This window comes from Limanda limanda, chromosome 1 (assembly GCF_963576545.1).
Source record: "Limanda limanda chromosome 1, fLimLim1.1, whole genome shotgun sequence".
In the NCBI taxonomy this organism is placed as follows: Eukaryota; Metazoa; Chordata; class Actinopteri; order Pleuronectiformes; family Pleuronectidae; genus Limanda; species Limanda limanda.
Window position 1 is genome coordinate 33,250,866 of NC_083636.1, and position 13,337 is coordinate 33,264,202.

Consider the following 13,337-nt stretch of genomic DNA (forward strand, 5'->3'; position numbering starts at 1 on the left):
GCTGCTCACCAACAAACAATCGGCGATGAAAACATAACCTCCTCTGTAGAGGCAATAACCAACATGAAAGAAACGTAGAGATATCTTTGGTTGTGGTTTTAAAACAGTAACAAGGGCACGTGCCCCCCAACCCTCCTGACTCCCTAACACTCCACATAAATGATTCAGGGTGTCACGAGATATGGAGAGGCAGTGTCATTACCAGACCAAAGGACCTGCTGCGAGTAATATCCTCCTCATGCTTGACACGCCGCAGGATCGAGTGTCTGTCAGACCTGCATGACACAATGCTTTATACACGCATTCCTGTACTGTGACCATGATAAATAAAAAAAGACAAAGAAATAAAGATGGATGGGCCCACAGCGAAGTCTTTTAGTTGATGCTATTATCGATGCAAGGGAAAGTCAATTTAAATGATCAGACATTAAGAGTTTAAACTTAAGTCTAAGTGGATTGAGTCTGAAAACTAAGGTCTATAAGGATATTACCTCACCGTGGGTACTGAGGAGGAAGGACGATGTCTGCGGGGAGTTGGCAGGGGTCTTCCGCAGGTAAACTTTGAGGCAGGTCATCTTGGAGAGAGCTGCTGCAGAGATGGTTCCAGGGGCTACAAAGAAGAGAAGGAACGAAACATGATGCCTGTGTACATGTGTGTGTGTGTCTGCTGGGGTGTGTGTGCATGTATTTGCATTCAGTTAAAAACAAAGATAGGCAGCATAAAGAGATTTAAAAAAATATAAAAACATATATATTTGGGGAATGCCAATGAATTTATGTTAAACTTTTTCCCTCCCCGACTTTCTCTTCAACCAGTGGCAGGATGTGACCTGTTACCACGGCTGGCAATTAAAGGGTTCAACTATTTTGTTTTTCAAGAATCCTTTCGGCTCCACCGGTCAAGCCTGGATCACAATAACTGCTGGAATTCCCCTCATTTCAATCTGCACAAAAGAACTATGAACAGAGTGAACGTTCATGTACACAGCGGGCAACAAAGTCCACAATTAAGTTCTTTTCAACATTTCGTATCATTGACACCGTTGCTCCACAGCTTTCTCATTCACACGCTTTGGTGTATCCTCTGGCCAGAATTTGATAATTATCTGCCCTAAATTTGGATCAAATGTACCATGTTAAGAACATACAACAATAGCAAAATTAGTCAATTTAGTTAAGTCCTTTATCCACTGAGTAGAAAAAAACATAATTAAATTAATCTGCAACAGTACTACTAAAATCATGTAGTACATGGTTAAGCTAAATATTTGATTAAACTCATTAAATTGCTGGTTGCCTGGACTGTAAAAAAAGATGGATGGCAAGACTGCTCCCTAAATTGTGATAACTTGATCACCTCCAGATGGCTGGCTGCAATATAGGTCATAAAACCAACCTCCTCCATGTTAGCAGATGGGCCAAACTACAAGATCTATCACAATGTTATTTTTCAGAGTTTGATTTTACTCATTTGTTTGATACTATAGAAAGGGGTGAAACATCTTCATTGACAGCTGAGAGTGACTCACAATTGTTCGAGTGCGTGCATTGGCAGGAACGCGCTACCGCGCCTACCCCGATCGCTACTGCGCATACTCTGGCTCTGAAATCCTCAAGATAACAGCATTCATATCCGGGATAATTTGGCTTCTTTTCTGGATAGGGAGAGGAAGTATCATCCATCTTTATATACAGTCTGTGGCTTGTTGCTAACAAGCTACTGGTTAAAAAATGCTTTTGCATTTGAGGTGGGGTGGCAAAGACTACATTTGCGACATTAACCGTACGAATTTACGACTTCACTTGGCAGTGCCCAAATGGATTTGCAGTAAATTCAACATATATACAGAGACTTAAGAAGTAATACCCTGCGAGTGTTAAATTAACACAAACAAACGCATTCCAGATCTGCTTGAAGAGCAAACAAGGATGAAAAAAGACAAAATAAACATGTTTTTAAACCCAGATTGAATCATCAGTACAAACAATGGGAGTAAGCCAGTGTTGTGGTTGCCTGTCAGTAATCTAGATTACTTTCCAGCATGACTTAACACACCTCTGGGTTAAATGTGACACAATGGCAATCGCTACAGCACATTGTTTTGACATGTCGCCCGGTGGCCGTGTACCACTAACCCAGAGATGAACTTTCTATATTAATCCTGATTACTAAACTGCCGCACACTAAGAAGGCTCCCAAATCAAGCTGTATTTAAAAAGGGAGATTAAAGTGGGGGGGAAAGGCTGGTAATTGAATAGCAGCCTTCCACCTACAACACATAGTGTCCAATTCAAATCAGCCAGTATTGTGCAGGCAGCATGCAGACAATAGCATGCGCTCAATGATACTATTCTGGGCTGACAAAAAGTATATTTCCAGTTATCTCTCTCTCCTGCCTCTTGTCCCTTCCTCAGGATTTTGAAAAGTGATAATCACAGGCCTTTTTCCTCTCATTCTATCTTTCCACAGAAAATCCCCTGATTCATTTAGTCCTTATCAGTTACAAGTGAAGGGAAAACAAAGGATTTCCCTGAAACTCATACACAGCTTCCCTGAAGGGGAAACTGGGCAGATAACTCTAAGGTGGCACGGCTTGGTCAGAATTGTTGACTGTCTTCAACTATAGCATTTATATTTTTGACCAACGGTGCAAAATCCCCAAATTTTACTATAAAGTAGAACAAGAACAGGTTGCATTGTCCCACATTTAGGGACCCGGAACTATCAAGTATTTGGTATTTTTGCTTGAAAAAATGACCCAAACAATCAAAGTTATCAAAGTAGTTGATGCATTTGACGATTGACTGATCAATAAATCAACTAATCATTACAGCTCTACATATTTTACAAATCAAATAGCGGGTATTTTGACCATAGGCTTTTTTGTTTGGCCCATCTACTAACCTAGATGAGGTGGAGTTTATGATCTATACTGCACCCTTCCACCAGGTGGCAATCCAGAGGATTTAGGAGGCTATCCAGACCCTTTGGTATTAATTTTGCAGAGCCCTTGCTTTGTCCATCTTTATATACAATCTATGGTTGTTATGTGAGAGAAGCAGTCAGCAGAATTTTTTGGGCCCCTCGGTCACTATCTTAAACAACCAGTTGTGGTTCAAAACCACAAAGCTTCGACGATAGAAAGCAAAAATATTCCTGTGTCCCCCAAAGGTTGAGGCATGATAAGGAATTGCAAGTTACAGTCAGTGCAAAGGCAGAGCGTTGTGTGAGGAAGGTGCAATATGGGTGAAACTGGAAAGGCAGGGGAGAGGCAAGGGAGACTTAATTAAGATGGAGGAGATATGTAGGCGAGAGGGAACGTGCTCTTCAAACAGATGAATTTTAAATTTGTGTCGGAAGATTAGGGCATGACTATAGTTCTGGCTGGAGGTGATCTCCATCACTGTGGAGAGAGAAGAGAGAGGGATATGTGGAGAGATGTCCAGATTACCAGAGGGGACAAATGAGCAAAGTGAATGGAGGGCACAGCGTCTAAATCAATACAGTGAGTGGCACATTGTATTCTATGAAATACACCTCAAGGATCAGGGTGTATTGTTATGGAAAAGGAAAAATAAAGGCTAATAAAAGTTTCAGAAGAAGCCGACTTTGCAATAAATAATAAAAAGGCTGAAATAACATGTTAAATGTCAAAGTCAATAATTAATTTATCATGAAGAATCTTCACTGCATGAATCTTCTCAAATTAAAAGTTTCTTTTGCTTTACGTCATTGTAAATTAAAGATTTGGGAGTTCTGGAGAGTTGTTGGACAAAAAAAAATTTTTTAGGACATGTTGACAGGATTCTTTTGTACCATTTTATGATATTATATTGGCTAAATTATTAATATAAGTCCTTAGTTGCAAACTGATCACTTTTACAAAAAGACACTGACTTCTTATTTATTAACTGTTGTTATTCGAGACAAACTACCCTGGGCTGCTAAAATAGGACACTCCCTCAAAGCAACCCTGTGAAACCGTTATCCATTTCAGGATGACACATTATTATGAAGCTCCAGAAGGGCTCAGGCCTGCAGACAGCTCCACAGTGATGCTGTAGCGGGGTATGAAATGCTTTCGGACAAGAGTCGGATTTCTCAGTGCCATGTACTCTGAGATAGAGCAGTTAACCCCCCATGGATAGAGAAACCGGGCTTCAGCCGAAATCGGGTTTATGCCATCATGTAAACGTAGTGACTATGTCTAGTAAGTCTGGAATATAACCGGCCTAACATTTCTTTTGGGTTAATGGCTTGTTGCAGTCTCCTCTTGGTTTATTTGACGTGTCAGTATCAGCTACTGACAATTCAGCATAGCAGTGTATGTGTGAAGTTTTACTCAGTTACTGTATTGAGGTAAAATTTTGAGATACCTGGTATTTCTCAATTTTACAGTAAGTCTGGAAAACTTAATGTAAAATTTGTATTTCTGCAGCATTACATTTAAATACTGGACTCTTTATTGGACTACATTTAGTGCACTCCACTTTTTATACAGGATGTTGTTGTTTTTGACATGAACACAGCCCTTGATACAATGTGCTTCAGTTGGTACAAGAAGTACTAGTACAAATTGTTTTGAAACCGCTACAATCTCAGACAGACAAATTGGCTTTTTCCGCATTCTATATGTTCCAAGAAGAAGAGGACCTTTTTTTCAGCCGTTTAGAAATTACATGTCCTCCCATGTTAGAAATGAAAAGCAGTTAGGACAATGTCTACAGATTAATTAAAAATCTGATAGCTTGACTTCTAATTGTACTGTGTCTGCAACACTGCTGACTGTGACGATAAATCTTTATCGTCCCTCATTCTTAAATGAATCTGATTCTGGGCACATCACTGCTCTTTTTCTATCTCTCTGTCCTCGCTTACCTTTTCCTTTTAAGGCCCTTTAGTGCACTGGCTGAAAGAATCATTAGTTAAAGCAATTCAAATACATTTGTGCTGTTTTTCAGAGAATAAATGTAACATTATCCTTGTGACAAAAGCTCTGTCCTTTGCTCACGCAATATATATGAATTAAGACACAAAATATTTTTAAAAACTCCCAAACAGGAAAATTAGGTACATACAATTTGACATTTTCACAAAAGATACAATGGCGCTACCTATTGGCCACACTTTGAAGTGCAACCTCATGACAGTGAAATGCATGGCAAATTAATAGTATGTTACAACTTGCACAAACTGTCTCCCTAATGGAAGCACAACACAGGGAAAAAAAGTATTTAATTTAACATGTATCATCAACCTAAGAAATATCAGTTTACACATGTGCAATACATATTCACACACACACTCCATACAGTTAGTCAATTTTCAAAGGATGTCACACTGCACCTTTGAATGTATATAGTTTTGTATTTGACTTTTTTTATAGTAAGCTCTCTCTACCTTGCTTTAATTTGAATATAACTATTGTACTGCTGAGCTGAGCAGTTTCTTTTTGGGGTCAACGGTACAATGACATGGTGTTCATGTCATTGTACCGTTGACCCTGTGTACACTTGTACATGACAAAAATAGAACTTGAAACTTGAATAAAACTTGAAACTTGAGATGTGTGGAGGACAAGCATAACAATATCCACTCTTCTCCACAGTAATGAGAGTTTTTCTGAACTTGTTGCAGCAGGTTCAGCCACACAATGACGCAGCAGAGGATGTTCACTATAGACTGAAATTAAAGGATTGATATCTGAAAGGTATCCTGTGTATATTGCATTAACTTATACCCACTGAAATTGCGGTGAAGCATTTTTCACGCTTAATGCAAGACAACACATTTCTCAATCTACCTGTGGCTGCCATCTTGGTCCACATGCCTGATACCTGGTGATGACAGGTCACACAACTCACCAAGCCGCAGAGGCCACTTCTGCTCCAGCTGAAGGTGAATGGTCTCCTGAGAGGGTCTTCAAAACAATAATGATTTTTCCTAAACGTCCTTTTTACAAAGTTTAGTTTTTCTAATGAACAAACTCTGTGACGCCAATCATCAGTGCAAAAATACAACAGGGTGGCGCTGCTGTCGCTTTAGCTACCTTATTATATCAGTGAAGAAGAAGAAAATGAAGAAGAAGAAGAAGAAGAAGAAGAAGAAGAAGAGGAGGGCGTTTTCAGGCCAAACAGGAAGTGAAGACTTTGCTCGAGTGTCTTAAAGAACTGAATTAGATATTATAACCACGCGATATATTCAAATTTAATTTTTTTTAAATATTATAACAGAGTTTTTGTGGCCGCTCATTGTCACGTTAAATGGCGGGCGATTAGGATGAGCGTGCTGCGCAAGGGAACCATGGCAACTACGTTTACGGACGTAGTCGACTCACCACTTGCCGTAGCTTTTTTACGTAGAGCTGTGTTGTGTCTGGGAGACGAGAGAAGTTTACTGTTTCACGTGTTGTTGTTTATTACAACCACAGCCATTGAATAGAGATCTGAGCTCAGTGATATCGATTTCTGTTAAATAACGGATAATTAGTCTCTACGCTGTGAACCCGGAATCGCAGGTTAGTGTGGAGGAAGCTCCTGCCATGCTAGTGTTAGCTTGAAGTAGCTTGATGCTGTGTGAAATGCTCAATGGCGTTATATTAACCTTCATTTCAAACACAAGATGCATTGATCATTGAAAATAGAAGAGAAATAATTCATTCACATGTCTTTGACAGCTATGGAGCTTCTTCCAGTGCTCGAGCCACTGGATAAACCCAAACAAGGCATGTGGTACGTGAATCCAGATTAATTGGTGCAACTTGTGATCCTATTGAATGTAAAATTGCTTTTGCTCAAATGTTGTGGTTGTCCACAGGTATTCTTTGATACCCAGGGGGGGTGCTCCAGGTGTCGGTGTGGGTCACACCTGCACATTTACTTCATCTGGGGACGGAGACAGAGGAAGAATCCTGATTGTTGGGGGAGCCAACCCCAGTGGAAGTTTCTCACATTCACATTTCATAAATCTAGGTAATGTATGAAAATGTGTCCATGTGGTGTTATAGATAAATACAGTTTTTAAATTAAGTTCCATTAGATTGACGGCAGGTAACTTTCATTCATGCTTATGCTAACTTGCTCCACATTAACATTAGTATTAAAACAACAAATTGACACTGTATATTCTTTCATGAATGTAATTTAGAGGAGGTGTAAGGAGAGCAGGTCCATTTGTAGTGTTTCTTTGCTGAATTTGCTTGTACCATCAGATGCAATTTCTTTATAATTTTGTTGTGTCTGACTCTCACCAGATAATCACGAATGGGACATTCCGGAGTGGGAGGGTTTGGAGGCACGATATGAACACTGCAGCTTTGTGCCAGAGAGCTGCCCACAGAGCCTGTGGGTGTTTGGGGGAGCACAGCCGAGTGGCAATCGCAGTTGTATCCAGAACTTACAGCTCACAGGTAAATCCCAACTTGTGTTTACCTGGTTATATGTTTATGATCAGATAGATTTCACAAATAATCTAGGCTATTTTCATGGGAATTGCTGATGATATGAAATCATCTGTTGTCGCGTTTTGTTGCAGTGAAAACCTGCAGACTTTGCAGTATGACAGTGATACATAAGTCTGTTTGGTTTATAACTGTGCTGTAGAAAATACTTTTTCTGTGGAATCGTCAAACAAGTTGCTTCTACCATGTGGGGCCATTGCTTTCTGTAAATCGAGACCAATCCATTCTGTAATTTCTATTCTTGTCCAGACAGTAGCGCTCACTGGAAAGACGTGTCAGTAAACGGGACGCCCCCTAGTCCAAGGACATACCACACCAACTCAGCCTGCCTCGGGGACACATTGTATGTCTTCTCTGGAGGTGAAGCAGGAGCTTCCCCTGTGTCCGACCAAAAACTTCATGTCTTCGATTCAGGTTTGTGTTGAATTTAAGAAAATTTAAAAGAAATTGAGATCTTTGAGGGAAAAAGAAAAGACAAACTGAACGTTTTGTGTTTTGGCAAAAAGATTCTGCCACATTTGGTATAAGTAGTTTTTAATCATTTTTAATTAAAACAAGATTCGGACAAGACATAAATCAATCAGGAATTTTTTATAGAAGAAACTTTTCTTTTCATACCAGAAAAAATAACTTAAATAATTTACTTTAATGTGAATCTGTTCTAGTTTCTTTAACCTGGTCCCAACCAGAAACACAAGGCAGACACCCACCAGCCAGACACGGCCACATCATTGTAGCAGTGGGTTCGAAGATCTACATTCACGGAGGCCTGGCTGGAGAAAAATTGCACAATGACATGTACTCTCTCGACACAGGTAAGCCTGAACTCCTCCGTCAATTATTTTCAGAGGATTTAAGTTTTAAGCTGCCTTGCAGTTATCTCAGATGATGATCACAGTGCAGGGGGGAAATGCTGTCAAAACTTTTTTTTTAAGGGAGTATGAAGTGGGAGAAAGTGCAGACCAAAGGAGATATCCCACCTGGAGTGGCAGCCCACTCGGCAGTGGTGCTGGAGAAGAACATCTACATCTTTGGAGGAATGAATAAGGATGGTGCCAGCAACTCCATGCACAGATTCAACACAGGTAGCCTGCCGTTAACAGATATTTTTTCTTCAGTTTATATTTTACACCTGCTTATATCTGATCTTTCATATACAAGTGAAACAGTGTAGTTCTCAAATAAAATGTAAAAGATTATTTGCACACGTAGTGATATAAAACTGTCTGCTTGCAGAAAAAAGTAGATGGTCCCTAATGAATTTCCAAGGAGATATGCCACCAAATCGTTTGGACCACTCCATGTGTTTGTTGCCCTGGAAGGTGCATGAAGAAGAGCAGGTCGACAGCCCTGCTGCCTCAGAGACAAAACATCTGGCCTTTGTATTTGGAGGGATGGACACAGCAGGTGTCATACATAATGACTGTATTGTGACTGTATTGACATGATATATTAATTCACTCAAATTGTAATAAAGTGTTTTGACTGACTATTGAAAACCTTACAAATGGTCAAGATGTTTCTTAACCTTATTTAAATATTAATCTGAATATTGTTTAGCAAATACTGACTAGGGTCCTGTGGTATAAAGCTGGATTTTTATTCATTTGAGCCAGTGATCAATGTCTGCCAGTATTCATGCTAAGTGTTGTACCCTCAAATTGTAAATGAATTCATTAGACAACTTTTTATATATCAAACATTTATTTCAATGTATTTCCCGAAGAACAATGACCAGATTCAATAAATAACTTTTCATAATTGCCTGTGAACATAACGAGCCCTTGATCCCACAGACACTCTACTCAAGGGACCCACAAATACCTGCCCACCCACCCCGCTAAGCCCCTCCCCACAAGAGAACCCTAGTCGGACTGCCTGAGAACAGCAGCAGCAAGCCTCATATTGGGCTGATGAATATCTCCGCCTCTCAGCGAAGAGAACACCTCTCGCACACTGAAACCCTTTTTAAAGTCTTTCTTTAGATTCAGTATGGTTGTTTGTTATCGCCACCCCTTCCCAACCTTTCCACTCACTATTTGAGTCCCATCAGTCCAATATGTACATCAAGATGCCACTACCAGAGAGGCAAGGGGCGACAGAAGAGATGACTTAGATGACTTCCAAACCTGCCTACAACTCATCCTTCTCCTCCGGCTCGCTCTCAGCGCCCTCAGGTGGGGGGCCGCCCGCACTGCCATAAAGCTTGCTGATAATGGGCTGCACCACTTCTTCCAGCTCCTTCTTCTTGGCCTGGAAGTCTTCCAGCTCAGCCTCTTGGTGCGACTCCATCCACTCAATCTTCTCCTCTACTGCCTTCTCGATGATTTCCTTGTCTTCATCAGACAGCTTGCCTCCAAGCTTCTCCTTGTCGCCGATCTGGTTCTTCAGGGAGTAGGCGTAGCTCTCCAGCTCGTTGCGGGAGTCGATCCTCTCTTTCAGCTGCTTGTCCTCATCTGCAAAGCGCTCGGCGTCATTCACCATGCGCTCAATGTCCTCAGGTGTCAGGCGGTTCTGGTCGTTGGTGATTGTGATCTTGTTCTTGTTGCCTGTGCCCTTGTCTTCAGCTCCGACTCGCAGAATGCCATTGACATCGATTTCAAAAGTGACTTCAATCTGTGGTACGCCACGAGGGGCAGGAGGGATTCCTGTCAGGTCGAAGGTTCCCAGCAGATGGTTGTCTTTTGTAAGAGGACGCTCACCTGAAGAGAGAGTCAACAATAATCAAGCTCGGGTAGTGTTTAATTTTTCTTTGTGAATACAAGGAAAATAAAAACCTATCGTGGAAGAGTTTACAGTGTAATGTCCAATTCTTACCTTCATAGACCTTAATGGTGACAGTGGGCTGGTTATCAGAGGCTGTAGAGAAGATCTGAGATTTCTTGGTGGGCACCACAGTGTTCCTGGGGATCAGTTTGGTCATGACTCCTCCAACTGTCTCAATACCAAGAGTCAGAGGGCACACATCCAGAAGAACCACATCACCTGCAAGAGAGGACAACGTTTAATAAACTGGATAAAAATTGAAAGCCTGGCTCAGTTTGCGAGATACTATTATGAGGGTAATGACTTACCAGTGTCCTCCTCTCCAGAGAGCACTCCAGCCTGCACAGCAGCTCCATATGCCACAGCCTCATCAGGGTTGATGCCTCTAGATGGCTCCTTGCCATTGAAGAACTCCTTCACCAGCTGCTGAATTTTGGGGATACGGGTGGAGCCTCCAACCAGGACAATCTCATCAATGTCAGGTTTCTTCAGGTCAGAATCGTCCAGCACCTTCTGTACAGGCTTCATGGTGGAACGGAACAGGTCCTGGAAGAATACAAGACATGGTTAATAAGCTTACTAAAAATATTAACAGTTTTAAGCTGTGGTAGTCTTTGTGTTTATATAATTGAACTGTTACACTGTGACTTACCATGTTCAGCTCTTCGAACTTGGCACGGGTCAGTGTCTCAGAAAAGTCTTCTCCCTCAAAGAAGGACTCGATCTCAATGCGGGCCTGGTGCTGAGCGGACAGCCCCCTCTTTGCCTTTTCAACCTCACGACGCAGCTTCTGCACAGCACGGTGGTCTTTGCGCACATCTTTGCCAGTTTTCTTCTTGTACAGCTTGATGAAGTGCTCCATGACACGCTGGTCGAAGTCTTCACCTCCCAGGTGAGTGTCACCATTGGTGGCCACCACTTCAAATACGCCATTGTCGATGGTCAGGAGGGAGACATCAAAGGTGCCACCACCCAGATCAAACACAAGAATGTTCTTCTCGCCATCCCTCTTGTCCAGACCATAAGCAATGGCAGCGGCAGTTCTAAAAGAAACAGTAATGGTTGTCTTTTAATATAGGAAAGAGGGGAAAACACATTCACCCCATAAAAATCAGGTCATTAAATCATTTTCATTTGACACTTACGGCTCATTGATGATTCTCATAACGATCAGACCAGCGATGGTTCCAGCATCCTTAGTAGCCTGACGCTGGGCATCATTGAAGTAAGCAGGGACAGTGACAACAGCGTGTGTGACCTGAGGACGAAAAATAGGAGAAAATTAGACTAAAATATTCACTGTTTATCTTGGACTTGAACATTCTTTGATGCATTTTCTTGGAAAATGTTCATACCTTCTTGCCCAGGTAAGCTTCAGCAGTCTCCTTCATCTTAGTCAGCACCATGGCAGAGATCTCCTCAGGAGCAAATGACTTCATTACGCCACCACCAATGTCAACCTGGATATGGGGCTTGCTCTTCTTCTCAGTGACCTAAAGAGAGAAACAATCAAGATTAATATCCAAGTACGTCACTTAACCACTACCTGATGATCTTTTGACCCCACCACCACAACTATTATGAGCAAAGACTGACCTTGAAGGGAAAGTACTTGATGTCCTGCTGCACATGGGCGTCCCCCCAAATGCGTCCAATCAGTCTCTTGGCATCGAAAACCGTGTTCTCAGGGTTGGAGGTCAGCTGGTTCTTAGCGGCATCACCGATAAGGCGCTCGCCCTCACTGGTGAAGGCCACGTATGATGGGGTGATGCGGTTACCCTGGTCGTTGGCAATGATCTCCACACGGCCATTCTTGAACACTCCAACACTGAAGGAAAACATTTTATAGATTAGAGTAATTTAATTTCCAACATCTACTATAACATTAATTTCTATAAGGAGACAACAATCATGCCATGATCAGTCTTTTGCTCACCATGAGTAGGTCGTGCCCAGGTCGATTCCAACCACGGTCCCCACTTGTTCCTTCCTGTCGTCGTCATCGGCAAACGCAGTGCCGGCGACCAGCAATACGGCCAAAAGCAGCTTCATGTCCGCTTCTTCGTAAGCTCGGATCTCCAGAGAAAACCTGAAGAGAAGCAGAACAATGTAAAAACGTGGCCACGCTAACGTGACGTGGGCTGTCTGCCTCCCAAATTCACGCCCGCCGAAGGCTTATGCTAATGTTCCGTGTCATTCATTGGGCTTCAGACCTTTAATGGCCGGGACCTCGGCTGATGAATCCCCACAAAACGTCACACAATAACCCTTGGAAGAAAATGAGTTAGCTGAATGGAGCACTAACTGCTTTTATTCATCGTTAGCACGTTTTTGTCCTCCACTCGCCGGTAGCTAGCTAACCACGTCACACTGTCTAGCCGGCATGCGAGAGTAAATATTACGGTCGAGTATTGTTTAAAGTGTGTTATTGTGATGAACGGCACATTGCAGTCACAGTAACTGTACATCCGAATTTAGAAAATACACAAAACCCTTCGGTTAAACACACCGCTCTCCTCCAATGTTAGCTTAGCTGCCCTGATGGGGTTTGCTTTGTAGAAATTATGAATTATTACATTTCCGCTTAGTCATATTCACAACAAAGGTATACGTACTTTGAACCGGAGTATTATCAGCGAGTCCTCGGCCTCTACGTGTGTTCTCTCGTTGCAAAGCGTGTCTTCTCCTCTCTGTGTGTTCTGTACTCTTTTCTCTGTGAAGTGATTTTCGACGAGAGGCTCTCTCCCAATTTATAAGCAGTCACTTCTTCCCCGTCGTGGAGCCACGCGATTGGCCGAGCGGCTGTTCGTTGGAAGGCGCGTATTGGTGCCTGCCGGTACGCTGGCCGCCGCTGATTGGGTGCCCGGCAGGTCGCGTCGACGTCACCGCTTTTGCACCACCGCCGCCGACGCTGATTGGCTGTCTGTCGGCCAGCTCCAGGAAGTCTGCTGGTGCAACGACACGCCATTCATCCGACCAGGGCATGGCTGCATGTCCACACTTCATACATCAGAAGTTACTGCTTCTTTCTTTCCTCTTTCTAAAACAATGACCCCCCCACCTGTAAGAGGCAGACAGTCAGTCTCACTCTGCTGTTGTTTCCACCTGTGT

At 42.4% G+C, this 13,337-nt stretch overlaps 3 protein-coding genes across 6 annotated transcripts in view; 1 reads left to right on the top strand and 2 right to left on the bottom strand.

Annotated features, from left to right (window-relative positions):
- The window catches only part of rgs3a (regulator of G protein signaling 3a), a 142,656-nt gene extending 136,752 nt beyond the window's left edge, over positions 1-5,904 (bottom strand). Inside the window, exons 1-2 of the mRNA XM_061071894.1 lie at positions 5,866-5,904; positions 497-610 (exon numbers count right to left, since the gene is read on the bottom strand). Coding sequence (XP_060927877.1) covers positions 497-575 — 79 coding nt within the window. The 5' untranslated portion in view covers positions 576-610; positions 5,866-5,904. The remainder of the gene's footprint in view (positions 1-496; positions 611-5,865) is intronic.
- Positions 5,905-6,101: 197 nt separating this feature from the next.
- rabepk (Rab9 effector protein with kelch motifs) lies at positions 6,102-9,249 on the top strand. Of its 4 annotated transcripts, none has more exons than XM_061077563.1 (8): positions 6,102-6,141; positions 6,678-6,732; positions 6,818-6,972; positions 7,254-7,409; positions 7,710-7,874; positions 8,126-8,275; positions 8,396-8,545; positions 8,697-9,249. In XM_061077563.1, exons 2-8 carry the CDS (start codon positions 6,680-6,682, stop codon positions 8,906-8,908), a joined length of 1,041 nt encoding a protein of 346 aa, XP_060933546.1. In that variant the 5' UTR covers positions 6,102-6,141; positions 6,678-6,679; the 3' UTR covers positions 8,909-9,249. The 4 variants fall into 4 exon arrangements, with proteins under 4 accessions (XP_060933546.1, XP_060933537.1, XP_060933554.1 ...); XM_061077554.1 differs by lacking the exon at positions 6,102-6,141 and adding an exon at positions 6,178-6,518; XM_061077571.1 differs by lacking the exon at positions 6,102-6,141 and adding an exon at positions 6,179-6,518 and having other exon boundaries at positions 6,696-6,732.
- hspa5 (heat shock protein 5) lies at positions 9,146-12,956 on the bottom strand. The gene is made up of 9 exons (XM_061077531.1): positions 12,842-12,956; positions 12,163-12,315; positions 11,823-12,054; positions 11,582-11,719; positions 11,372-11,484; positions 10,879-11,269; positions 10,535-10,772; positions 10,278-10,445; positions 9,146-10,162 (listed from the first exon to the last, which is right to left on the bottom strand). The coding sequence occupies exons 2-9, from the start codon at positions 12,276-12,278 to the stop codon at positions 9,594-9,596; spliced, it is 1,965 nt and encodes a 654-aa protein (XP_060933514.1). The 5' UTR covers positions 12,279-12,315; positions 12,842-12,956; the 3' UTR covers positions 9,146-9,593.
- Positions 12,957-13,337: the final 381 nt, after the last annotated feature.